Source organism: Callithrix jacchus, chromosome 3, assembly GCF_049354715.1.
Source record: "Callithrix jacchus isolate 240 chromosome 3, calJac240_pri, whole genome shotgun sequence".
NCBI classification, from domain to species: Eukaryota; Metazoa; Chordata; class Mammalia; order Primates; family Cebidae; genus Callithrix; species Callithrix jacchus.
The window spans coordinates 5302674-5330342 of NC_133504.1; the positions used below are offsets into that span (position 1 = coordinate 5302674).

The 27669-nt window shown below is 47.8% G+C and overlaps 2 protein-coding genes and 1 pseudogene across 14 annotated transcripts in view; 1 reads left to right on the forward strand and 2 right to left on the reverse strand.

Moving 5' to 3' along the window:
- The window catches only part of CYP4V2 (cytochrome P450 family 4 subfamily V member 2), a 28373-nt gene extending 22468 nt beyond the window's left edge, over positions 1 to 5905 (reverse strand). For all 3 annotated transcript variants that reach the window (XM_035292473.3, XM_035292475.3, XM_035292472.3), the window contains exons 1-4: positions 5504 to 5905; positions 2502 to 2614; positions 1026 to 1111; positions 58 to 248 (exon numbers count right to left, since the gene is read on the reverse strand). In XM_035292473.3, coding sequence (XP_035148364.3) covers positions 58 to 248; positions 1026 to 1111; positions 2502 to 2614; positions 5504 to 5717 — 604 coding nt within the window. In that variant the 5' untranslated portion in view covers positions 5718 to 5905. The remainder of the gene's footprint in view (positions 1 to 57; positions 249 to 1025; positions 1112 to 2501; positions 2615 to 5503) is intronic.
- Positions 5906 to 5993: 88 nt separating this feature from the next.
- LOC100408492 (uncharacterized) lies at positions 5994 to 7077 on the forward strand (annotated as a pseudogene).
- A 7202-nt stretch (positions 7078 to 14279) lies between these two features.
- FAM149A (family with sequence similarity 149 member A) overlaps positions 14280 to 27669 on the reverse strand; it is a 55405-nt gene continuing 42015 nt past the window's right edge. For 7 of the 11 annotated variants that reach the window (XM_054252682.2, XM_078366082.1, XM_035292476.3 and 4 more), the window contains exons 9-14: positions 25280 to 25383; positions 24589 to 24798; positions 22810 to 22930; positions 21473 to 21601; positions 21306 to 21384; positions 14280 to 15595 (exon numbers count right to left, since the gene is read on the reverse strand). In XM_054252682.2, the coding sequence (XP_054108657.2) occupies positions 15522 to 15595; positions 21306 to 21384; positions 21473 to 21601; positions 22810 to 22930; positions 24589 to 24798; positions 25280 to 25383 (717 nt within the window). In that variant the 3' untranslated portion in view covers positions 14280 to 15521. The remainder of the gene's footprint in view (positions 15596 to 21305; positions 21385 to 21472; positions 21602 to 22809; positions 22931 to 24588; positions 24799 to 25279; positions 25384 to 27669) is intronic. The other 4 variants (XM_078366087.1, XM_078366086.1, XM_078366085.1 and 1 more) reach the window with 1 other exon arrangement.

Sequence of the window (27669 nt, forward strand, 5' to 3'; positions counted from 1 at the left end):
TATTTGGGCCATTTCCTCTTTATGCCATAAATTTAGAAAGCAATCAATGAGACTCACCACAGATGACATCTAAGGCACAAAGAGTGACGTAGAAAAAGCAGTTAAATGCTTCTTGGTTCACATGTTTTTCAAGTTTCTTAACCAATATATTTGCTTGTTCATTCATGATATCTAAGAAATCTTCCAGAATGGTAAAATGGAAAGCGGGTGTTAACATCTTTCTCCTGGAGCGCCATTTGTTCCCAGTACTAGAAATAAAATATGTGGTTACAAAAAAAAAAAAATAGAAAGAGAGAAAGAGAAAAGTTACATCCAAAATAATTAAAGCATAAATATAGCAAGTCAACAAAATTCTCCTGAAACAGCTTAATCTACAGGTCCTCAAATGCTTTTGGTAGAATGACAAAGACATATTTATGTCTGTAAAATATTCATCTATAGTTACAAAATATGAATATTATGGACATTGTTCTATAACATTGTTTAAAACAGCATTCATAAGAGTGGAAAATGTAAGAACTTTTCTCAGTTTCTATGTTTCAAGTTTCTAACAATGATTTTTCTCCTTCCATCAACACCTCAGTCCTCAGATGATCCTCACACCCCATGGTTCTACCTTGGTCTCTCCCCTGCTCCAGTTCTCCAAAGGCCCTCTGAGGCTCCTGCCTGGCCCTGGGGGGGCCCTTTTTCAGAGGATGGAGTCCTGGTTCTGGATACCAGCTCACCATACTTCTTGGGAACTAACTTTTTGATGCATCTTTAGGATCTCCCTGCTCCACACACTCCATTGCTTTACTGTGGCCTCCATCCTGCCACCTCCTAAGTCTTCCTGAACACTGGTGACAGTCACTGTTGAACACCACGGCTGGAGATAACCGTTCACCTGGACCCTTGGCCTCTTCTCCTCCTTTCTGAGAGCACAGTCCTGCTACAGAAAAAGCTACCCTGTGTCAATTCTGAAATAACAACTTGCACACTGAAGTCACCATTTCCGTAGACAGTTTCACAAAGGTACGCTGACATACCTTGTAAGAAGTCCTAGGCCAAGCCATGGTTCTAGGAACTTGTACATAGAGGATTTGTCAATTTGCTTTGAACTAGTCAAAATTACCTTGGAAGAGAAAAACATATTTTAGGGACACCCAGACATCAAAAGACCTTCCTAGAACAATAGTAATACCTGCCTGGAGTACAGCTAGTTTTTAGGACACTCCGCAACATAGACTTTTTCTGTGGTTCATTTTCAGTTGTGTGACACAAAGACATTCAATTCGAGTTTTGAACATAAAACCCGCATTCAGTCTTGGGGATTCAATGGAGTTGAGGGAGAGCAAGATGTCCGAGATGATTCTCTGGTTCCTGCCATAAACCAGGAGCCCAGTGGAGTTACTTAATGGGTAGAGGGAGGGAGCGAGGTGGAGGAGGCGAATCTGGAGGGTGAGTCTGGGGAGATGGAAATCACGGGTGCATTTTCAAGTGATGTTGATTTTGAAGCATTGAGGTTGCTGTGGTCTGAAAGCAGGCGGGACGCCCAGATAAGACCTGAGTTGGAGATGTCTATTTGAGTGTCTCAGCATAGAGGCAGCGATGGACGGTGTGAGTGTGATCAGATCACCCAGGGCCTGTGTGAAGCGGGAAAAGGGCTGGGAGCTGGGGCTGAGCACAGGGTGCTCACCGGGCTTCTTGCTCAAGTCCCCTATCCTGGACAGACCACCTGCTGCATCCACCACACCAACTTCTGTTAACACCAGGCCAACAGCGGCTGGAACCCTGTGCCTGCCTTTCTCACTCTCTTCTCTGAACCAGGATTCTGGAGAAGCATGAGAAACTCCAACATTTTCACCATAATTAGAAAGACATATCCTGCTGGCACTACTTCCTAGGAAATTCTGTTTTTAATTTTGGTAAACAAAGAGAAGCTCTGTTTATCCCATTTTTGTTGCCTGCCCCAAATCCTTTTCTCACCATACCATGAGATGATTTCCCCAGACTCTCCAATAAGTAAAAGGACTGCAGTTTTTCCGAGGACTAATTTCAACAGCATGGGTTTGTAATATTTATCCCATAAATATCGAATTTGCACTCTCTTTTAAATTTGGAATAAGGTTATCTTTGATATAATATGAGACCCTCAGGAACTTGAGGGAAACACACTTTACTCGTCAAGTATTTTTGAAGTCTTAAAATAGTGTCGAATGGATAACAAGTGCTCACCTTGAGGAATAATTTATTTATGTTTCTGAAAAACTATATCCTTCTGCAGACTTTCAAATATTGGAACCTGGTAACAAATGTGCACTTTTACCCGGAGGGTGTTAATCTCCCAGGATTCAGACTGCATTTGGAAAGCATAAAATTGCACCTGCATAGCCTAAAATACTTAATGGAATGTCTTTTGCACTGAAATGGCTGAAATATAAGGATGCATTATATTGATTCTGAAGAGATTGTCACGCTGTCGGATACGCGGTGCAATACTGATCATATTGGCACATACCCACCTCCACATTCTCTGCCCTGTAAAGGGCCACCATTGGTACTGGCCCAACCCAGAGCTTCAGCAGTGGCATGTGGCGGTATTCTTCTGTGTACTGAATTATCTGCTGAAAAAATTCTGGGAGAAAAATATCAGATTTTAAATTCAATCAAGATGATAATTTTGTGACTAGTATTGAACAAACGTCTGCTTTCTCATTTTGATGAATATACTAATTCTGTAATGCGTCACTGTTAGAGGAAGCCAGGTGGAGAGTATGTGTGAACTCTCTGTAATATTATTGCAACTTTCCTGTAAGTCTAAAGTCGTTTTTAAAACAGTATTTGCCACAGTACATAAACATACATAATGCATGTTAGCAATTATAGAATGATTATTATTATAAGGTTTTGATGCCCCAGAATGGGCACTCTTCCTAACGACTGCCCAGTATCGCAGAGCTAGTAAACAGTGGAGCCTGGCTTGTACCGAGACTCCAGAACACATCAGTTCCCCTTCACACCGTGCTGCTTCCAAATGTCTCTCGGATGAAGCAGTTCTCAAAATTGCTCGGAAAGGAGCTGGGTCAGACCCCCAGCGTCAATCATCCTGTGTCATGCTAACAAACTGCCTGCCCTGGTCTGGTCTGACAGAGGGGACAGGGAGGTCTCAATCTGTGGTTTGAAGGCAGCAGGGCCAACAGCTAGGAGCAGCTGGGGAAGGCAGACATTGTCACAATGGACTGGAAAAGGCGAGATTGGCTTTTTGAGGCCGTTCGGGAGACAACTGCAGTCTTCAAGGTGAGATGGCCGAGGGCAGCATTTGGACATCAGCCGCAAAATGAAAGGCAACACCTCTTGTGTGTGAAAGACAGGATTCCTGGGAACAAGGAGTATATCTTAGAATATTCTGATACCCCCAACTTTGCTGAGGCCAACACTGGGCACCAAGCAGGGCCTCAGTAGATGCTGGATTGACAATGAAAGAGCTTGTTTTAACCGAGTTCTAGACAGGGATCTAGAAACTCGGCATGCAATAAACTTAATCCTCAAAGTAACTCTGTAATGTAGTCACTTTTACAAATAGAGGGGGAGAAAACCCTGTAAGTTAAAGAGTTTTACGTCATTTCTCAAACAACTTGGTTATAGGGTGGAAATTGAACAGTGGTTTTCCTGATACCAAAATCCAGAATTTGTTGGTGGAATAAAAAGTCCCTTTGTAAAAGACAGTATTTGTCATTGTCTTCACTCTGAAAGTGACTGCAAGGAAAATTACTTCAAATCGTCCAATCAGCTCACAGATTGCTCTGAAGTAGGTCTTATTCACTAGTGATTTTAATTGTTGAAACCCACCAAAGAATATGACGAGACTTAAGTATATGACTTTCCAGGGTTAAGGGATGGGGCAAAATCTATTTTTTGTATGATTATTTCTTTTAATACCGTAAAGCCTTAGGACAAAAGGGGTGGTTAGTTGTGCTTTTGGAATTAACTGAGATGGTTTTTACCAGTGCGATTTTCCTATCTGTGTTGGTGGATTCCTTGTTACATCAGTCATCATGATATTTGGTTGGCAAAGAGTTTGCTTGATTTTTTTGTCAAAATATTTTTAATATTTTAGTAAACATCTTCCATGTGGCCTCATCTTATTCTTGTGAAGTTGAAATGATGGTATTATTTTTATTAGAGAAAACAGAAGTGAAAATGAGAAAAAGTCTTTCAAGCTTTGGAGTTAATGCTCAGCCTGTACAATTATTACTAACAACCCCAGAGGAAACTGGGTTCTGGTCCGGGCCTATTTTAAAATACTTCATTTTGGGCAAAGCTTTTCAGTTCTGGGTATCTCAAGTTGCCCCCAAGGTGAAGGGCTGAGATCCAGTTCACCCTCCCGGATGTGAGGCTGTGCCTACCAGGCACTTTTGAGAACCTTCTAACTTAAAGTGATTTTTCTCCACCAACACAATGTCGATCTCTTTTTATAATAAAATATGACTTTAATTTTTTAAAAAAGCAATTCACTGTTTAATAAATAAGGCGTTTGAAACCCTCCTTAGAAGTTTGCCTGAGGACCCTGCCGTCAGTTTCCCAGCTGTTGTTGCACCACGTCCTCTAAAGGGCTAACGCCTGGAGGCCAAGCGGGAGCTGGAGCAGATCGAGTCCCGCGATGCTGGGAGGACGCCCTGGTGAACCCCAGTCTTAGGGGCGGCTGCAAGCGTGAAGGTGTTTGCCAGCTTTAAAGCGCTGTGTGCTTCCTGGGAGCTTCTGTTCTTAGGCTTCCCCAGCCCAGGCAGGAGGAGCCGCAGGGCTTCGGGAGCTGAGCGGCGGTGACCCAGGAGGAGACCCAGGGCGGGGTTTGGAAACGCCGCGTCCTGTGCTACACGCAGAGAAAACGCCGGCTCTGGGATGGGGCGCTCGCAGTGTCGGCGGGGACCCAGGGGCGGTGGGTAGAACTGGGGGGGCACTGGGTAGAACTGGGGGCTGCACTGGGTAGAACTGGGGGCACTGGGTAGAACTGGGGGCACTGGGTAGAACTGAGGGGGCACTGGGTAGAACTGGGGGCACTGGGTAGAACTGGGGTACACTGAGTAGAACTGGGGGGCACTGGGTAGAACTGGGGTACACTGAGTAGAACTGGGGGGCACTGGGTAGAACTGGGGTCACTGGGTAGAAATGGGGGTTGCACTGGGTAGAACTGGGGTACACTGAGTAGAACTGGGGGGCACTGGGTAGAACTGGGGTCTGCACTGGGTAGAACTGGGGTGTACTGGGTAGAACTGGGGTCACTGGGTAGAAATGGGGTGCACTGGGTAGAAATGGGGTCTGTACTGGGTAGAACTGGGGTGTACTGGGTAGAACTGGGGTCACTGGGTAGAAATGGGGTGCACTGGGTAGAACTGGGGGTGCATTCCCGCAGGGTGACAGGGTCCCCCTCCTGTGGCCACGCCGGAAGCAGCGGGTTCCCCGCCGATCGGAGGGCGGGGAGGGCTGCGGACCGCGGTGAGGACCCCGGAGGGACGCCGGCCCTTACCTCGCCCGTCCCGCTTCATCAGCAGCGCGTGGCCCAGCAGCGGGTAGGCGCGGGCCACCGTGGGAATGTGCCGCATCTGCCGCCACTTCCGCGCGTAGCTCGCCGCCCAGTGCAGCAGGTTCAGGACCAGGCTGGCGCCGGCCAGGGACACGACGCTCGCCGCGCCCCACAGCAGCAGCTTCTGCCCCTCCAGCCCCAGCCAGAGCCCCGCCATCGCCAGTGCGGGACGCGCCGCCCGCTGCGAGGCCCCCCCCCCGGCCCCCGGAACGCCGTTTCCCGCCTGCGCGGAGGCCAGGGAGGCAGCCCCGGGGCTGCAGCTGCGCCCGGCCTGGTCCTCGCGGCGCCGCGGCCTCCGCCTCCTCCGCCTCCTCCGCGCCAGCAGAAAGCGAAACACCGGAAAACGGCTCCTGAGCCCCAGGGCGTCGTGATCGCGCGGGAGCCCCGGAGGCCGGGCCGGGAGGAGGCCGGCGACACTTCGGGCCGCCTCCGGATGGGGCGGGGGCGTCGGAACCGTCACCGCGGCGGGGCTGCTCTGCGGGTCCTGCGAGGCCGCTCCGGGGTGCGGGATTCGGGGTGCGGGATTCGGGGTGCGGGATTCGGGGTGCGGGATTCGGGGTGCGGGATCCGGGGTGCGGGATTCGGGGTGCGGGATCCGGGGTGCGGGATTCGGGGTGCGGGATCCGGGGTGCGGGATCCGGGGTGCGGGATTCGGGGTGCGGGCGGGCAGCCTGCTGCGAAGGGGAAAGGACGGCGCCTCCGGCTCGGGGCCCAGCTCTGCCGCGCGGCGCTCGCTCCCTGCGCGACCCTCAGCCCCGGGGTCACTCGGAGCAGCGGCCGCTGCGATCCAGGGCGGCCTTGGGAACACGGCCTCAGGGAAGTCACCCCGTGTGTGTCCTCGGGGCCGCTGGGGCTCCGGGAGCGAAATGAGTGGTTGTGAGCCAGATATTTCCCAAAATATGCGCCAGGCCTGGGAAGCCCGAGCCCCGGAGAACACGGAGGGGCGGGTGGGAGAGGAAGGCGGGCGAGGCTGCTGGGGAGTCCCGGGAGACGGCAGCCGCCCGCGGGGGACTCGCAGAAGAGCCGAGACCAGCCAGCGAGCCCGGGAAGGGAGGGAAGGACCCCGAGATTTCTGCCCGGGGAGACGCGTGTCCTGACCGCCGGTCTCTCTTCCTGGCCGAGGGCCCGGGTGCTGACCCCAGCCCCTTTTCCACGCTCGGTGCTTCCTACAAAGTGGCTGGGCCAGGGGTGGCCAGGCCCTTCCCGAGCCCTAAAGTGCCAGGAAGATGAAATAGAAGAATGGCCTGAATGCCCGCTTTGCTTAGTTACTACGTTCCTTTACTGGAAGCCACTGTACAGGTTGCCCACAGCCACCTGCAGGGCTCTTCAGTGGAGAGAAAAACACGCCTACGGCTTTCCTCCGGGTGAATGAATCTGTTTTCAGTCATCTGCATGTGCCGATGTGGAAAGCGGTTCACAAAATAGCAAGTGAACAAAACAAAACAAGCTGCAGAGCGGAGCGTGTAAAATGATGCCTTCTCTGGGACAAGCTCTAATGTCCGGAAACACACATACTAGTCAGCTCCATGGAGTGGGAATGAAGACGGAGAACTTAGCTTTCTATTTCACTCACGTCTACGCTGTTTAATCACTTCAACACTGAAAAAATAAGTATCTTCACTTAATACCTTTAAGCATGTCTCATGGGCTTTAGTTTCGTCCCCTCTAAAGTGCTGAGGCTGAACAGTATAATAAGGTCAATTACAGCTATCAAAGTAAACCATTTGTCTACATCACATTGGGGATTCCGAAGTGGGAGGAAGCAGGAAGGGGAGGAAGGGTTGAAAAACTGTGTATTGGGTACTGCGTTCACTGTTTGGGTGAGGGGATCAACCTCAGCCTCAGGCCGTATAGCCATTTAACAAACCTGTGCATGTGCCTGAAAAAGGTTTGCCTGTATCCGTCTCTGCTAACCTCGGTGGACAAAACAAGGCGGGTAACAGACAACCCTTCCCCTCCAGAAGCAGAGAAGGAAGATTGCTCTAGGCAGCTGCGAGTCTGGGCCTGGGCAGAAATGGTCAGAAATGCTGCAGAGCCAGGAGGGGTAAAATGAGCTCAAGGGGCAGTGAGGGGCCCCTGCTGGAAGCACAGGGTCCCATGCAGTGACACCTGCGGGATGAGGTGGGCGGGTAGGGCGGAGCCAGCTCAAAGAGACCTGGACTGCCAGGCTTAGACGCTCTGCCTTTATTTTGAAGGCAATCTGTGCTGAAGAACAAAATAAAAGCCCTGTCCCTTTGTTCCCTTAGTCATCTTTCTGATGCTTTGTTACCAGATAGGGCCTTTCTCACACGGCCTTGGAATGCTGAGATTTCAGACGAAACCAGTCAGGTGGCTGGGAGTGCAAGAAATACCTGGCAGAACACCCCTCCTCCAACAGCCTCGTAACACCAGAGTACACGGTGTCACACCTTAGAATGTTCACCACGAAATGTCATGGAGCTCAGCGTAGCAGAGATTGCAAGACCAATGTGAAGGCAGTCTACACACAACATTCATAATCCCGGGGCTGTCAGCTTCCTGAGCTAAGCAGCAGAGCAGGAAGGCATGTCCTGACTTTCCCTCAAGATTCATCCTCCATGAAGCCCTTCCCACTTGAAAGAGTCTTCTTTGGTCAAGGTCTTTGATATTCCCTCGCCCTAGAAATCAGTGCTTTTGAAAGTCATGGGCCAGAATATATTATAAACTACAGAATGGTTTTGTGAATGTTAATATTTTTATTTGCCAATTTTTTTGTCACTCGGAATGATTCCCAATACAAAAAGATACTTAATTTACATTATAAAAATAAATTCGGCTGGGCGTGGTGGCTCACGCCTGTAATCCCAGCACTTTTGAAGGTAGATCACAAGGTCAGGAGTTCGAGATCATCCTGGCCAACATGATGAAACCCCGTCTCTACTAAAAATACAAAAAATTAGCTGGGCATGGTGGCGCGTGCCTGTAATCCCAGCTACTCAGGAGGCTGAGGCAGGAGAATTGCCTGAACCCAGGAGGCAGAGGTTGCGGTGAGCCAAGATCGCGCCATTGCACTCCAGCCTGGGTAACATATTACTCATTATTTTATACAATACATTATTTTCTATGTTCCCACATGTTTGTCCGTTCTGATGTTCATTATGTCTTCTTTTATCATTATACTTCCTTCTGGGCTAACTCTCCTATTCTGTGAAGAACTCTGATTAGCATTTCCTTTGGTACAGATTTGCTGGTGATTAATTCCCAGTTTTGGTTTATCTAAAAACACTGTTCTTCTGCCCTCATTTTTGAGGTATCTGTTCACTATATATAAAATTCTGGGTTGGCAATTATCTTTTTCAGCACTGTAAAGATGCTTTTTCTATTGTCTTTCAGCTTCCATCACCTGTGTTTAAACATCAGGCATCAGTCTTATCGTTGCCTATCTGAAGATAATGTCTCTCCCCGCCTCTGACTGTTGTTTTGTTCTGATTTCGAGTTTCTCGCAGTTTCTGATGGACCTAAGTATGTTTTGCTTTGTATCTATCTTGTGTCTCTCATAGCTTCTTGAATTAGTGCATTGGTGTCTTCTATCTATTTTGGAAGATTCTTTCATGGTATCTTTTCAATACTGCATTGTTCCATTTTCTTTTTGCTCTATGACTATAATTACATGGATATTAGATTTTTTCACATCTCCTCACAATTTTTTCTGGAATATCTATTTTTTATGCTTGTTCGAAGTGAAGACTGTCTATTGACCTCTCTTCCAGTTTGCTAATCCTCATCTGCTATGTTTAATCTGCAGTTAAACATAGCTAGTGAATTCTTGAGTCATTGTAGCATTCATTTCTAGGATATAGCATTCATTTCTAGGATATCAGTTTATTTTTCAGATTACAGTTTTCTCTTGAAATTATGCTTTTTGGGCCAGGCGCAGTGGCTCATGCCTATAATCCCAGCACTTTGGGAGGCTGAGGTGGGTGGATCACGAGGGCAAGAAATCAAGACCATCCTGGTCAACAAGGCAAAACTCCGTCTCTACTAAAAATACAAAAATTAGCTGGGCATGGTGGCATGCACCTGTAATCCCAGCTACTCGGGAGACTGAGGCAGGAGAATTGCCTGAACCCAGGTGGTGGAGGCTGCGGTGAGCCAAGATCGCGCCATTGCACTCCAGCCTGGGTAACAAGAGTGAAACTCCATCTCAGAAAAAAAAAAAAAGAAATTATGTTTTTTGAATATATTTTTGAATGTGCAATTCAAATTGTTTCTTGGCTCACACCTGATGGTGCTACTATCTTAGTCACCTGTGGGTCTGCTATAATTTTGTTTTCTCTCTTGGCTTTCAGTCACTTGACCCTATATCCTGGGCTGTCTCTTAATTTTAGATTGAATGCTGTACATTGTATGTAAACTTTAGGTAATGTAATCTTTCTTTAAAGAACATTACTTTTTCTGGCAGTCATATAAAGTACAGGCACATAACCCAGATCTAAACAGGTCTCATTGATTCTAGGTTCCGCTTCTAGTGTTTTGAGGATTTGTCTATATTGAGTTTGCCCTTTCTCCTAGAGTGGTCAATTCAAAGTCTGAGACATTTCCCGAGGTCATTCCTTTTGGCAGCCTAGTGAGCTTGTCACAGATCGTGAGGGTATCACTTTTTCTTGGCCTCTATGCCCCATTATTAGTCTAAAATATATACAAGAAAACAACAGCAAACACGGGGTTCACCTCAATGTATTATTCCTGTTGTCTCCCAATTTTGCTTCCTGAAATTATGCTGCTTTGTGTTGGGGGGTGGGTGGGTGGGTGTCGAGCTGCTTCTTGTCTATTCACATTGTTCTCAGGTCAGTTTGGCATGAACTATTCTTCGTAAACAGTAGTAGAATGGCTCCAGGTTTATTTGATGCCATCGTTTTGATTCTGTGTATTTTGAAATCTTTTGCCTTCTAAGCTAAAACTTCCACCCCCACAATGTTCTTTTTCTTTACTCTGAAGACATACTTCACAAAGCTAGCCTTCTCTCAATGTTGCTTCTGAATCATAACCTACTATTCATTCAGCTCTGTCAACATTTTCTTAAATTTTCCAGTGGGAATACACTCCACTTGTCCTCCAGAGAACACTATAGCCATCTTTCTTTTTGGTTCAATGTTTTTATACTGGATAATGAAGACATTCAGCACGATGGACCTTTCCAGGAAACGAATGCACATGTGCACACAAACACACCCCCCCCACTACTCTACTCCCCTGTACAGAAAAATTCCCAAGAAGACCTACCCGTGCATGACTGCTGTGTTCCATTTCTCCCTTCTTCTTTTCTGCTGAACCCACTGCAAGCGGACTTTCGCCTTGTCCATTCACCTATCAGATCTTGACAAGGCCACCAGTAACTGCCATGTGGCTATACCTTTACCCTGATTTTTAGACCTTAATTGACTAATCAACATTCAACATACTTGAGTCCCTATCACTTCCTTGAAACACTCCCCCCGCCCCCCGCTCCCGCCCCCACACTTTACTTTGAAGGTGCCATGTTCTCCTGACTCTCGTTTCCTTTCACCAGCCATTCTTTCTCAGTCTGCTGTACTGCTTTTCCTTCACCTCCCAGGCCTTTAGATGTTAAAAGGCACGAGGCTCAGAACCCCCTTTCCCTCCATTTCTCTACACTCATTTTCTTGGTTACCTCGTCCATTTCAGTTCTTAAATACAATCTACATGCTGGCAACCCCCAAATTTACACCTCCAGTCTCTATCTCCCCTCCACACCCAAGTGTGGATATCCAAATATCTCAACATCTCCACTTAGGCATCTAATTGGCATCTCACATAACATGCCTCTCACGCTGCCAAACACGTTCCCCTTGCAGTCTTTCCAATTTCAATGAATGTCAACACTGTCCTTCCAAGTGGGAAGCCAAAAGCCTTGGAGGCATTCTTGATTCTTTTTATAGGCACACTGCACCTGTCATCCAACAGCAAATCTTTTGGCTCAAATTTCAAACACATCCAAAGCCCTGGGATTCTCATCAGCCTTACCGCTATCATCTGAGTGAAACAATCATCTCTTGTCAATGATATCATTTTATCCCCAAAACTCAACTGCTCCAGTGGCTTATTTCAGACTCCTTAAAATTTCCCATAGTCCAAAAGGATCTCAATCCCTCAGCTTGTGACCTCACTGAGCTCCCATCATTCACTCCCTTGCTGATTCCATCCCATAAACTGACCTCTCTGCTGCTCTTCAGCTGTTCCAGGTGTGCTCTTGGTTTAGGCACATGTTTTTCGCTCTGTCTACAATTCTTTCCCCCAAGACAGTTCCACAGCTTCTTTCTCATCTTTGGGCTTTGCTCGAATATCACCCCTGCAACACAGCCGTCCCCCGCTGCTCCACGGGTGCTTGTGGCCCCTTCCACTCCGTCACCTTCCCTTGCTTTGTTTCTTCATAGCACTTACTGCTAACTGACCAGTAGTATCTTTTTATTCAGTTTTTTATAGTCTGTCTCCTCCGTGAGACTCTAAGCTCTTTTAGGGCAAAGACTGTCTTGCTCCATACAATACTTAGAACAAAATCTTACACCAAGAAAGTGCTCAATAAATGTCTGATGAAATCAAACCCACGACGATCACCACGCAGGGGCGTAATCTCCTAAAACAAACGTTACAGTGGAGTATGCCTACGTTACGTAAAGCCTTTGCAAATATATATGGACATATATTTGAATTCACTGGGGAGTCTGCTATGTAGTTAGAAATAATAAATACCTGTGTGTTAGAAACCGCAGACTAGAGAGGTATTTACACAAATTATACAAAAATTGAGAATCTAAAATACTTTTATAAATGTAACACATTTTCTAAACTCTTTTAAGACTTTTATATTTTATTAGAAATTAAAGGAATTGAAAATCCTGCACCATGATCTGAAGTTATAAGAAAATTTTAAAAACCCAAATGATGTATAATATAAAAATGTACTTCTCAATTGTATAGAAATTCCAATCTAGCTCAGAATACAACCAATATGGATACTTCCTTATACATTAAATTCACAAAATCTAGCAGTTTTCTATGGTATTTTACTTTTTTTTAGATTATTTTAAAATTCCTTCCTTTTTTGGTTTTGGATAAACTAACAAACATTTTAATTAATATAAGTCAGTAATCTGAATTTAAAAATCAATCTCAGAAGTAGTTCAATTATTTTTCAGTTTTTAATAGATTAATTCTAAAGTAAGACTCATTTATTAGATTATTATAAAAAACATTGTCCTAAGTTTTACCTAATTAGCACCATCCTTGATTTAATAATTATTTACTAATCTCTCTATATAATTTAATATATAACTAAAACACTAATTTTAACATAGGTGTAAAAATCAGTGCAATGAGAAAGTTCATCTTTAAAATCAATGACAGGGCCAAGTGTCTATGTAATCTCTAAAATGGTACTTAAATGTTTAGAAGAGGCTGGGCACGGTGGCTCAAGCCTGTAATCCCAGCACTTTGGGAGGCCGAGGCGAGTGGATCATGAGGTCAAGAGATTGAGATCCTTGACCTGGTCAACATGGTGAAACCCCTTCTCTACTAAAAATACAAAATATTAGCTGGGCATGGTGGCACACGCCTGTAATCCCAGCTACTTGGGAGGCTGAGGCAGGAGAATTGCTTGAATCCAGGAGGCGGAGGTTGCGGTGAGGCGAGATTGCGCCATTGCACTCCAGCCTGGGTAACAAGAGCGAAACTCCGTCTCAATAAAAAAAAAAAAGGTCTAGAAGAGTCAAGATCACTGGAACTGGTTCTATTTTAAAAAATATTTTGTTTTTTACCAACATATATAAATCAAAGAATCTTATTTGCAAACCTGTGAAGTCAAACAAGGTAAAGCTACCATAAAATAACAGGTTGTCTTGGATACCCTATGTTAGTGTTAGTTTAGGTTGAATATCCACTGTTTCTCCTACTGAGAATTTTGAGCTCATAAAAAAGAATGAGATTATGTCCTTTATAGAGACATAGATGGAGCTGGAAGTCATTATCCTTAGCAAGCTAATGCAGAAACAGAAAAGCAAATGCCATATGTTCCTGCTTATAAGTGGGAGCTAAATTATGAGAACACATGGACACAGAGGGGAACGACACACACTGGGGCCTTTTGGAGGGTAGAGGGAGGGAGGAGGGAGGGGATCAGGAAAAATAACTAATTGGTACCAGGCTTAATACCTGGGTGATCAATTAATCCGTACAACAAACCTCCATGACACACCTGCACGTGTACCCTACACTTAAATTAAAAAAAAAAAAAAACAACGAAAACAAACAAAAAAAAAAACAACGGAGTTTGAACTGAATAGGGAAGGAGTTGGATGGTTCCTGGAAATTGATATGAAATACCCTGAATGATTCTGAAAGAACAAGTCTGCAGTGAGCTTTGAGCAGTAATTATGCACCAGAGAGCTGCTAACCAGCAGCCCCATGAACATGGGCTCCAGACTACTCACCTACCTATTCTTCAAGTGTGAGAGCCGCTGAATTAAGACAGGCATTTGCTCTTAAAAGTTTCTATTGCTGATGTTTGGGAATAATGTAGAAAATTCTCCAAAATGCTTTGGTTTGTTTCACGCAGGAAACTAAGCATCGGCAGTCTTCCCCGGTTGCACGGAGCTGCGCCCAGGTTAAAGAGGATGGACGCGGTGGTCGCAGCGGCTGCTGCCTACGGCGTCTCAGCCAAGGAGAAATGAACAAGCAGAGGCAAGGCTCTAGGTCATTTTTGTTTTGTCACTCTGTGATAAAGGACAACATCAATTTTAGTCTCAACACAGCTTCTAAACTCCAGACATGTACAAGTAGGCATTGATCCCTTCTCCTTCCAGCCAGAAATAATCTGAAAGTAATTTATTATGCATTTATAGGATATATATGTGTGTGCGTGTGTGTGTGTGGATACAGTTTATAATTCTAAGTTTATAAATATGCTCATATAAAGTTACACTTTGGATTAATAATAATTAGGCTAATAAAATGGAATTATCTGAGAGAAAAGAAGAAATGAGCTGATTTGAGATCTGAGAATATAAAAATGAGTGTAAAGAAAAGCAGTGGGGAGAGGACAAGGGAAAGACACGCCTGGAGCCTTGCCTCCACCGATTCCCCTTCCCGTCGTCTGCCCCATTTTCTACAGCCATGTCGGATGGAGATACATGCTCTGAAGAAAAGCCAAGCAGAGCAGGAGGACAGAGCCTGAAGACACAAGGACTCCAGGGCGGCGTCACTAAGAGGTGGCGACTGAGCAAAGGCCAGCTCACGATGGCACATGGGGGGTGCAGGGCTCCCCTCCCACGGAGGAGCTTCGACCGTAAACACCTGCCGGAGCCTTTTATCACGTTTACATTCAAGCCTGTGCGGTGCTTCATGTGAACTGTCTGAATTTGAAGATGAAAACTAGAGAAAGAAACTTAGTTTGAGAGATTTAGCCGCTGACATTTCTCAAAGCGGTTCATGACTGAAGCACTTTTTCAAATGCATGAGAAAGTCACATGACTGGGACAGTCTCGTTCAGACGGGCGTATTGTCTCAAACACTAGTATCTGCTGGTGTCTAGGATTTTGATGGAATTACTGATAGAATGCGACTAGAAAATACCGCAGGGTACAAAGTTGCAAATGGCATATTCCTAGACACTATATTCTTATGCATAATTAGTGTGTGAGTACATGCACACCCTAATCATGTTTGCGCATCACTGATAAAGTGACGGATTGTAAACACGGATGAAGTTCTTCTGAGCACAGCCACGGAAGCCTGGAGATGCTTCCAGTAAAGCGGCGTGGCGAGTTTGACTTTCTCTCTCTTTACCAGTGACTTGTTTGTTTGCATTTCTGTTCATCTAACATCTCACACGGTCAGACGCACAGATAAATACGACCCTTGTTCTTCCCTCTTTCGAGTGAAGAGTGGTGTGCTGAGCCACCAGTGCGCCGATGGTTCTGGTGACACGGCTTCAAGATATCACTTGGAATCTCTTCCTTAAGGTCAGAGTTGTCCTCTGAAAAGATCTAGGCACATACTGTGAACCTGGAAACACCAAATAAAAGGTAATGCTCATTAAAATGTTATAATGCAACCACTCAGAAAGCTTGTTTTGTACATTCCATGCAAATACTTAAAAAAAATTTTAACGTCACTTTTGTATAAATTAGGAAATAGTCATATGCAAAGACTGCCAATTAGGGTCCTGAGGAAAGGGAAGGGTGCTCCTACAGAACCAAGCCTATGTGCCGCTCGTCCTCTCCAGCTGGTGGATTTGCCAGAAGCTTCCATACAGAGGTGGGTCCTGGCCCCGGGGGCTGAGGGAGCGCTACTTCCTGGCAGTTCTGCTCCTTCCCAGGGACAGGGGTGACAGCAGCTGCTTTAAAAGACCCTTCCCACTCTCTGGGACACCCCTTTGGTTCCTTCATCCTTTTTCTTCTATCACAGAAGAAATAACATTTATTAAGTAAGTTGCTCCCAGTGCTTTCTGACCTGGATGCAAAGGTAGCAGAAGGCCTCCTGCCTGCTTACCGGAGAAAAAGAAAATAAACCCTCAGAAAGACAGACCCTCGGTCACTTCTGCAGATATAGAAAAGACCTCTGACCATCAGTACTAGCTGTCACCCAGTTACTGCTAAGAGCACGTCCTCTGAAGCCCTGTGTCCAGGCCTGAATCTGGGAGCCAGGCCCTGGTGTAAGCCATCCTGAGGGTAGATGCGGGGTTACCTGGGGAAGGGTGTCAGGAAGGAAGGGAAGAAGGCAGGAGTGCGGGAATTGAAGGAGGAGGAGGGAGGAGTGCGGGAATTGAAGGAGGAGGAGGGAGGAGTGTGGGGAGTGAAGGAGGAGGAGGGAGGAGTGTGAGGATTGGAGGAGGAGGAAGGAGTGTGGGGATTGGAGGAGGAGGGAGGAGTATGGGGACTGAAGGAGGAGGAGGGAGGAGTGTGGGGACTGAAGGAGGAGGAGGGAGGAGTGTGGGGAGTGAAGGAGGAGGAGGGAGGAGTGTGGGGATTGAAGGAGGAGGAGGGAGGAGTGTGGGGACTGAAGGAGGAGGAGGGAAGAGTGTGGGGAGTAAAGGAGGAGGAGGGAGGAGTGTGGGGATTGAAGGAGGAGGAGGGAGGAGTGTGGGGACTGAAGGAGGAGGAGGGAGGAGTGTGGGGACTGAAGGAGGAGGAGGGAGGAGTGTGGGGACTGAAGGAGGAGGAGGGAAGAGTGTGGGGACTGAAGGAGGAGGAGGGAAGAGTGTGGGGATTGAAGGAGGAGGAGGGAGGAGTGTGGGGAGTGAAGGAGGAGGAGGGAAGAGTGTGGGGACTGAAGGAGGAGGAGGGAAGAGTGTGGGGATTGAAGGAGGAGGAGGGAGGAGTGTGGGGAGTGAAGGAGGAGGAGGGAAGAGTGTGGGGACTGAAGGAGGAGGAGGGAAGAGTGTGGGGATTGAAGGAGGAGGAGGGAGGAGTGTGGGGAGTGAAGGAGGAGGAGGGAAGAGTGTGGGGACTGAAGGAGGAGGAGGGAAGAGTGTGGGGATTGAAGGAGGAGGAGGGAGGAGTGTGGGGAGTGAAGGAGGAGGAGGGAAGAGTGTGGGGATTGAAGGAGGAGGAGGGAAGAGTGTGGGGAGTGAAGGAGGAGGAGGGAGGAGTGTGGGGATTGAAGGAGGAGGAGGGAGGAGTGTGGGGAGTGAAGGAGGAGGAGGGAGGAGTGTGGGGACTGAAGGAGGAGGAGGGAAGAGTGTGGGGATTAAAGAAGGGAGGGAGGAGTGTGGGGATTAAAGAAGGGAGGGAGGAGTGTGGGGCCTGAAGGAGGAGGGAGGAGTGTGGGGCCTGAAGGAGGAGGGAGGAGTGTGGGGCCTGAAGGAGGAGGGAGGAGTGTGGGGCCTGAAGGAGGAGGGAGGAGTGTGGGGAGTGAAGGGGGAGGAGTGTGGGGATGGAAGGAGGAGGGAGGAGTGTGGGATTCAAGGAGGGAGGCAGGAGTGTGGGTGTGAGTGAAGGAAGGTGGGGCAGGACGCTGCCTGGAGCCAACATCGCATGTGAGATCAAGTGCTATCAAGGCTTTGCTTTTGGGGGGAATGTCCCCTGCACAGTTGTGCCGCTGATAAGAACGGCAGAAAGGTGTAGCTCTTAGAATGACTGATCAGAATGATTCCGAAATGCCCTCACGAGGATCTTGCTTATGTTAAGCTCCATGAAGACTTAGAGGAAAGTTTAAATAGTTTCATTCATTCCTCAGGTTCAGCCTGACATTGAAATTAGTGCAGAAGCTTCTGGCCTTTGATTTTGAAGATAATCAATGGAAGAACAGTGGAAACATCAAGGAACACAGGTCCCTCCGTGAATTGTTGAAGTTGTGATTCAAGGCCAGACAGTGGCAGGAGATCTGGTGTTCAGCGGGGAAGCTTCCACTTTGGCAGGTGGAAAGGCCTCCTTTTCCCTGAGGTTTTCTGCCCCTCGGTGGCCCAGGGGCCTCTGCAGCTCACCAGGCTGCTCGCCGCTGGTCCCGAGGGCGAGTGCGTTGGCTTGGCCAGTCCTCTCCAGCAGCACAAGCCTGGCTGGTTCTAGGTGGGGGTTGACCCAGAACAGGGTCACCCCGAGCCCGAACTTGAAGGCACAGTTTTGTTTTGTTTTTTAAATGAGACACAGTTGACCATAAACAGGCTCATTGGTGATCAGGATGGGTCCCTGGACACGTTGAGGCTTGTTAAGCACCAGGCACCACGTTATATGCTCTGTGTTTTATTCCATCCCTTCAGGAGCCCATGAGGGAGCCAATGAGTGTTATTCCCATTTTACAGATGGGGAAGCTGGGACCTGTAGGGAATGCCTGGTCCCATAGCAGCCAGCAGCAGAGCTAGGACTTCCGTGCCAAGGCCTGTGTCTCTCACCACCACCAGGCATGGCCTTCTCCATTCGGAGAATGCACAGGCTGGCACCCACAGCCCTGGGCGTCTGTGCCCTCCCTTCCCAGCTGCACAGGCCCTGTGGAGCCAGGTGGGGCTCCAGGGAGTCCCCTGTGGCCAGTTTTCCTGCGCACAGGGTAGAAGGGAGGAGAAACCAGTGTGATCCTGAGGGAGCCTGGACATTCCCTTCACACTGAGCTTTGCAGCATTAAAAAACGGTTAAGGAGGGGAAATATTCTGAACCAAAGAACTCAGTGTTAGCTTGTCATTACAGATGCAGAAAGTCTGGAACTGTGCATTTGGGCAGCTGCGTGCTCCCTTCTAATAGCTCTTTAGTCTTGGGTCAGCATTTAAGAGGCAGTGACGCGCTGATGACAGGTGTGGACCCTTCCCTGGGTCCTGCACAAGTTAAGCGGCCATATGTGACCCCACGTGTTAATGGACCTCCTGTGGGAACCCCCGGGTCACTGCAGTCCCCAGACACTGGCTCTACCCACCTCTCCTCTTCCAGAAAGCAGTGAGTGACATTCCGAAGAGGTCACCATGAATCCACTCTGCTTTTTAATTCATTCCTGAATGTTCTAGCAGATCGTGGTGAGCTGCCTAAGCTGGTGGCCAGAGAGGCGTGAGTGGCGTGGTGGGCTGACCGTGACAGAGTGTTCGGAGGAGAAGCGGCTTTTCGTTTTTGAAGGGCAAGACTTAGGGCTCCTGATCTGCATGTGTGGGCGACTTGCAGCCTCACTTGGAGCCTGGGACATCTGCACTGGGCATGTGCCACGTCACACCTTCATCAGAGCTCACATCTTTGAGCCGTGTTCTCTCTAGGTGGTGAGATCAGGGGGCCTTGGTTGTATTTTCCTTGGTGGATTTTTGTGTTTTGCAAGTTGTCTATTTTGATAATGTATTATTTTTATAATTGTAGAAAAAATAAATAGCTTATTTTAAAGCAAAAAAAAAAAAAAAAAAAACGTTACTGATGAGAGAATACACTGACCTGACATTTGGTGAATGATTAACAGTGCAGATTTGAAGCAAGTTCAGAACCCAGTTCCCTGTCCAAACCTCCACTTATGTGTACCCTAACTACCCACTGGACACCTCCACGTGGCACGCTGCAGTCAGCATCCCCAAAAGCTCAGAATTCCCCATTCCCTCTCTCAGCACCGCCCACCGCTGGCCATCCGCAGACATGTCTGTCAGCCCTCGGCCCCTTCTCTCTCATCCCTCGTGAAGGCCATCTCCTGCAGGAAGCCTCTGTGCCCTCCAGCCACCGGACAGGGGAACCAGGTGCTCCTGCCCGCCCTCTCACAGCCTTTTCCAGCTTCCCTGCCAGGCTCAATGTTCCTTGAGGCACAGACAGAAACACCCCTCGTGTTTGAATCCCAGCCTATAGCACAGACCTTGGCACTGGGTGAGCACTCGATACACCGTCGATGATTAACCAGCTACTTTCCCCCGAGCATCTACACTTGTGTTAAAAGCAACACCTAGGCCAGGCACGGTGGCTCACGCCTGTAATCCCAGCACTTTGGGAGGCCGAGGTGGGTGGATCACCTGAGGTCAGGAGTTTGAGACCAGCCTGGCCAAAATGGTAAAACCCCATCTCTACTAAAAATACAAAAAGTAGCCAGGCATGGTGGCACACACCTGTAATTCCAGTTACTCAGGAGGCTGAGGCAGGAGAATGGCTTGAACCCAGGAAGCAGAGGTTGCAGTGGGCTGAGATCGTGCCACTGCCCTCCAGCCTGGACATTGCAGTAGGTCCAACTCAAAAAAAAAAGCAACACCCGACCATGTAGCATGGCTGCCTTTTAGACAATGAGCCATTGCCATGAGAACAGCCGCTCATGCTGCTGAAGAACATACACCAACAAAAAGGCAACAGAAAGGCACAGAGCCCGGAGCCGTTAGCACAGGAGCAAAATCTGAAAGAGCTGGAGCATCCCTGACCTCGCCGTACTGCAGGGCTGCAGAAGGTGCTGCTGTGAACAGTGACAGAGCTGCATTATAGAAGGCCTACATCCCACACAGTTCACTCTCACAATTATAATACCTTTAAGATTCCCTGTAAAACAATAAATTATCCCCGACATTTCAGATTATCTATAATGGGAACAATCATAAGTCATAATCCTTGAGCAATATATGCCTGGCATCTAGCTAGGTCCTTTTCACAGATTTCCAGTAGTTATTTTATCTACCCAGCTTGTTATAAAAGAGGAAGCTGAGGCCCAGGGAGACTGGGACATTCCTAGGGCTGCACAGCCGGCAGCAGAGCGACGGTGGAAATCCCACATCAGACTCCAGAGCGGCACACCCCCTGATGAGGCCCCGCCGCCGCCCTGAAAAAAGTGTTGGTAACTGGAAGTGGAAACGCCGCCGGCCGGTATTCAAACTAGAACTTTCTCCTGCAAACAACATGCAAGGCTGAGATGTACTTACCTGTAAAACCCGATGTTATAAAGCAATTAGCAAATTTGTGTTAACTTTCTCAAGCATTTTTATCATTCGATTTTCAAAGAGAATTTGAGATTAGAGTTGCATTTAGAAATAGAGCATGAAAACTCTATAGCAAACGGAGGTACTGACTGCCCCTGAGACAGCATTTTTTAAGAGCGAGGCCCCCAGCTCATTGAGAGCATGTGGGCATTTCCCCCTTGCTGACCTAAGGGCAGGTAAGTAAGGGTGTGTCTGTGCAGGTGTGCTCTGCGATTGAGGTTTCTGAGGTCAGGCCATCGGCCACAAACACTTGCTGTTCCCTCCTCCATGAGAAAAACAGGCTTATCGAGGTAGATAATCTTCCACTTCACTTTCTGAAACTTGAAATCTCGCCTATTACATCACCTTATTTATACATGGAGAAAAGCTGACCTGTTAAAATACTTTGACCCGTCCATGTGTGAGCAGCAAATTCCATTTGGGTCAATGAACTTTTTCGAGGCGCATCCAACTGTTGGAAAAAAAAATTACATCAGGGACAAGTTTCATTGTTTTCAAATGTTTTTCAAAATTAAAGTTCCAGTGAACAGAGCACCCACCCGGGACGCATGGGTTGTGCTGGGCCTTGACCGCTGTTCCACGGTGGCCGTCCTTTCTCGAAGAGGTGACCGCTCTATACCATCAGGCACGGCCCTCAGCACACAGTTTTGTGGATGCTTTCCTCTGTACTAAATGAAGGATATGTTCTCATTTAAAATAAACACAACCCTTAAAAACACAAAGGAAAATCTCTACGTGCTCAACCATTCACTCATTTATTTGGAAACTTTTAATTAGACGTTACTAGGGATCAGGTCTCCTAAGGATAAATACCTGAGGAGATATATTTTGATAATGTAACTGCACTATTAGACCTGATAAAATGACAGTGTCACCACAGGGAGAGAGAGATAAAAAACCTGTGCCACATTCATCTCTTAATATTAAACCATAATAGAAATATAATTCCGCATTTGTGAAGTATCGGGCTTTCTAATGTGATGTTCGCCTTATCTAAAACGAAGTTATTTGAAGGTTCAAGGCTAACACGCTGCAACTCTGGCCGTCTGGGAATGCGTTCTAGTGCTGTGCTCCAGGTGGCAGGGGAAATACAAGAGAAAACCTTGCCCCGGGCAGGGTTTTTCTCTATGTCTTCATGTTCCTACAACAGGGCTCCTTCTGTGTTGTATAAAATGAATAGAGACCAGTTACTTGCGTGAGAGTGAGTGGGGGGTGGCTATAAACCCGGGGGGCAGCTGGTCATGGTACTGGCAGCAGCTCCCCAGACCTTGTGTGACTGCGTGGCTGAGCGGAGGCTGAGCGCAGAGGTATCACCCTCCACTGCAACAGACATGGCAAAGGTGGGCTGTAAAAATGAGACCTGATAAAAATGAGCAGGGTCAGAATTTCCTGAGCTCACGATTTCACGTCAGGAATCATTCAACACCGATGAGTTCATTTCATCCTTCTAACAATTCTTTGGGGTTAACAATTATTAGTCCCCTTTTATAGAGGAGAACACCAACGCTCGGGTAGATTAAAGTGACTTGTACCAAATCACAGAAGGGTTTCTGAGGCAGGATCGCGTGGCCCTCCTTTCTCCTGACCAAATCTCACGCTCTCTCTGAGACACCATCTGATGAGATATTTCCGTGACACCTGGACTTCCTGATTTAGTTCAAGGCATGCTTTTATTTCACAAAATGGTGAATTAACCTGTCACTCCCTGTAAATTCTCACAAGCCATTTAGTTTCTGGAAACCGATTATGAAGGCGTTTGAATACAGCTGCTCAGATCTTACGTTACTAATTTCACTTGGAAGTGCCAAGGTTGCTTTTGTTTGTTTTCCAATATACTGCCTAAATGGTCCACTTAACGGAATGAATTGTGTCTTACAGAAACAAGGCGGGATCCAGAAACTGCTGTGTTCTGCTCCCTGGTCTCTGTGCCGATTGGGGGTAACCTGCTCGGTGAGGTCTGAAGCAGCAGGGAAGCCATGTGGTCTACGCCAGTCAACCTGCAACACAGCATCATGTAACTGAGCACACGGGTAGATGGATAACTGGCAAGTGACAGGAAATGTGCCAAGAGCTGTGACTTCTATGTTTCTGGGGCACACAGGAGGTCTTCAATGTCTGCTATTTGTGGTATTATCCTGATGCCCCCCAGGAAACTTACAGCACTCTGATAATTAGGGGAAAATGTTATCTTGATAAAAGTGAAAGACAGAGGATGGCGGTGAGAAGACGCAGAGCTGGTGTGTGGGGGGAGGGTCAGAGAGAACATGAGGCGGGTCAGAATCCAGGTAGGTGAGAAGCCAGGTGAGGCAGCATGATCAAACGGGATGGCGTTGTCCTTGTGAAGCCGCAGCTTCCCTTTTATGTGTAGAGCACAGCTATGCACACAAACAGCCTGTCTGTGGGACTACAATTCGTGCGTGGGAGAGCAACCGGGAAGCACAGTGTAAAAGGGCTCCTCGCGGTGGCTATAATAAAAAGAAATCTCAAAAATCACCAGCCTACAGGGAGAGAGGGGTCAGAACACGGAGGGATTTGTGCAGTCAGAGGCATCTGAATGTATCTCAGTAGGAAGCAGAGATGGGTTTCCACTTGATGAAGTGTGACAGCGGGGCCCAGAAGGCTGGGGCAGGAGGAGAGAGGCTGCTGTGTGCTGCTGACTGGCACCGGGGAAGCGAGGCAGAGGAGGCAAAGGGATCCGGACAGAATCAGCACAGCAGACCCAACACAGCTGGAAACATCCGCCCCAAACTGAAAGCAACAGGCACCTATTAAAAAGCTGAAAGGGGGTTTATAATGACTGCATCTGGAAAGAGTGCAGCCGCCAGGTACGCGACGGCAGCCGCCCGCTCCTGAGTGAGCTCCTAATAACGCCTCCCTGCAGGCCGGGGGGTCCAGTGGGTGGTCTCCGAAGCTGGAGGGCACTTGTGGGTGTGGGTGTGCCCAGCTCAGCCTCTCCCTGGGGGAGGATCTCTGGCAGGCTTGGCCTGTTTCCTCATCTCAGATTTGGGATAGCATGAGTCCCACCCACATAAAGGTTCGCGGTGGGGAATAAGTAAGACCACAAACGTACTTCCTTTACCTGGTGCTGGGAACAAGGAAGGTCATCGGTAACATTAGCTGCTATTACCTACACAAATACTGGCGATGCTGGTAAGTTAGCTGGAGGGCAAGAGACAAGAACCTTTCTAAGGACCCACGGTGGGATGTGAATCCCTGAGATGAAAAGCTTCGCTGAAACTCCTACACAGAGAAGAGCAGCCTTAAAGAGAATCCCAGACACAGTCCTTTTATTTGATAGCATTTTACATACATTATTTTATTTAAACCTCCCCTGAAAAAGTATTAATTACGTAATTTAAAGGCATTAACTAATTATTTATTTTACAGGGGAGGCCACTGAAATCCACCCAAGGTCACCCCACCATCAGAGGCTCATTCTGCCTGTGTCACAGAGAGAGCCTGACCTTATGTCCTAGTATACAGCGAAGAAAGACCCCGGAGCAAGCTGAATGTTAAATACTCACTGAGCTCATTAGAGAATGTCTGCATATCAGTGGATAGAGGATGCCCTGTTCGGGATCATCCACAGACCCTAACTGACAAGCATCTAGGCCCTGTGTGACCTTCCGTTGAGCATGAGACAAACAAGACTTACAGTTTTGTTCCCCGAAGAACTTCGTCACTATAGACATTGGGGGTTTTTAGTCTCTGTGAATCTGAAACAAGAGAAGGCAGCCTCCAGGGCACTGGTGTTTTCTGTGCAGAAGTTAGTAATCGGTGAGTGTGTGAGGCCCGTCCCAGTCTGTGCCGTGGGGAGGAGAGAGCACCGGCCCCGCCACCCGATGGTTTGTCCTCCTGTTCGTTCCTGGGGGAAGGAAATCCTGTGAGCTACTCAGACGCAAGTGTTGCGAGAACAGGACACACACTGCCTGGGCTTGGGTGAGCACCGCCCAGAACAGTGCCTGACACCTGGAACAGACTCTTAAGAACTGGTTGAATGAATAGAAAGACCCACCCTTTCCTGTTTCAGTGGAGAAACATCCACAGGAAGAGACCTGAGGCTTTCATTGTGAATAATCAGTCAAGCACACAAGAGTAAGACTTCATGACCCTGTTCTCCCTTTTCTGTCTCTCCCAACCAAAGGCATGACCAGCACTGTTGTGGCTGCTACCGGAAGGGCCTGTTTCTGCTCTTCCACACTTCCCCGGGATGTGCTCAGGCACATCTGAAGCATGGGATTCAACGGGACCTTGGTGATCTCTCGTGCCCTGCAGGCTTCAGTGTGTCTAGCGCAAGTCAGAGGCTGGGTAACGCCAACTGATACGGACATGATACTGACACTTACTGCGTTCTGTCGGGAAAACAGGCAGGTCTGTGCTGAAGTGGCTTCGCGTGAATTGTCATGACACCATTCATGTCACTATAAAAACTGTTGGAGAAGCGATGAACCTGAGAACGGTAAAAAAAAGAAAAAACAATCACAACGGCCCAGTGCCGCTCCAGACCGACACCTGTCAGACATCAGCAGGAAACGCACAGCACACTCACTGGCTGACTGCAGGAAAAGCTAATACGGGGGGTATGTTATAAAGACATGGGCTGAGACATGAACAACGACTTGGTTAATTCCCCAAGGCTCCTAACCATGGGGACATTCAGCACACCAGCCTAAAGTGGCCAGAAGTGAGGAAGAGGTTCCTGCACCGGAGAGGGTCGCTGCACCGGGGAGGAGCGCCACCGGCCCAGGGTGACCTGGCAGGGAGGCCGCGGGGAAGCAGAGCCCGGCTTCAGTCTCTGCTGGAAGCTGAAGGACAAGGGAGCTCTGATGGTCGATGTGTATCAGCCTCTGGTAACTCCAGGGTGAGGAAGGCAGAGAGAGGTCCAGGAGAAGCACAGGCCAGGCATGGAGGCCCCTCGCTGGCCCGTGTGCCCAAGACCTCACTGTCCTCCCCTCCACACCTGCCAGGGGTTCTCTTCCCAGAAGCAGTGAGATGCCTGGGGCCCAAGCGTGAGCTCCGGAGAAGCTTCCTTCTGAATCCCATTCTAACAGCTTCCTGGTCAGTCATTCCGGAATGCTTACTTTGTTCTTGGAAGTTTCAAGGTCTCCTCTTTACATTGGGGAAGAGGCATACCAGCTTCACAGAGCTCCTGTGAGAACTAATTAGGTAACATTTGCAAAAGCATGAGCTAATGGCTGAGTGATTCTTAACTCCCTCTTCAGTCCCACAGTATGACCAACGAGGATTTAAAATATTTCCCTAGATGACGGGCTGACGGGTGCAGCAAACCGCCACGGTACATGTATTCCTATGTGACAAACCTGCACATTCTGCACACGTATCCAGGAGCTTAAAGTAAAACTCAAAACTTTAAAAATAAGAGTAATATTTAGATTCAGGAGAACAGGATTTCTGGGACTGGAATTCTGTTCTGATTCATGAACAGATGTGGCAACCAGAATCACACGTAGAGGAGTAACTTAAGAACTTTTGGGAGGCCGAGGCGGGTAGATCACGAGGTCAAGAGATCGAGACCATCCTGGTCAACATGGTGAAACCCCGTCTCTACTAAAAATACAAAAAAAAATTAGCTGGGCATGGTGGCGCGTGCCTGTAACCCCAGCTACTCAGGAGGCTGAGGCAGGAGAATTGCCTGAACCCAGGAGGCGGAGGTTGTGGTGAGCCGAGATCGCGCCATTGCACTCCAGCCTGGGTAACAAGAGCGAAACTCTGTCTCAAAAAAGGAAAAAAAAAAAAGACCTTCTGTAATTACCCCAGAACACCTTGAGGATTTCACAGCAGGCTCTATTTCTACTCTGTTCACGTTGCTTTCCATTTATTTTTTAACATTTATCCAAACAGAGGAATTCTAAAACCAAAACAGCTACTTTAAAAGTCCTCAGCTTCTAGAATTTCCGTATTTTTCAGGTCTATTTATTTTGCCTGATATTTAAAGGTTCCTTTCTGTATTATCATCAACTGTTCTTTTTGTGATATTCATGCTACGTATTTTTTTAAAGTAGAGAGTGTTGTATGCAAATTGTCAGAGCAGTTTAAAGCGATCAAATAACACAGTAAGCAGGGAGCGATTCCAAAAGTTTCTTTAGAACAGAGACGGCGGAGACCTCTTGCCAAGCCCCTCTACTAAGAGTGAAACAAGCCTCTGCTTTCCCCACCGCCCCGAGGCACAGATGCTGTCCTGGCCTCTGGCCTCTCAGTCTCACAAAGGTCTTAGGTTGGGACGCTCCTGCGCCAGGTGTGCAGTCCTGCTTTCGCTGTGAACAGTCTCCCTTCCTTTCTCACTGCAACAAATCACACCTACATCATTTAAGGCTTGGTTCATATCTTACCCTACTCTGAAAGTAGATTTCTCCTCTGAACCCCATAGCACCTACGTTGGTATGTTGTGGGTTGTGTGTGCATGTGGTGTGTGGTGTGCTTGCATATGTGTATGTGTGTTGGTGTGTGGTATGTGGTGTGTGTATGTGCATTTGTGTGTGCACGGTGTGTGGTGTGTGCGTGCTTCATGTGTCGCTGTGTGTTGGGTGTGTGTGTGGTGTGTGTGCATGTGGTATGCGTTTGTATGGGGTGTGGGGTGTGTGTGTGGTATATAATGTATGTCGTATGTGTAGGGTGTGTAGTGTTTGTGTGGGGTGTGTGGGGGATGTAGGTGCATGTGGCATATGTGTGGTATGTGTGAGTGTGGCATGTGTGTGTGGTGTGTGTGCAGGGGGTA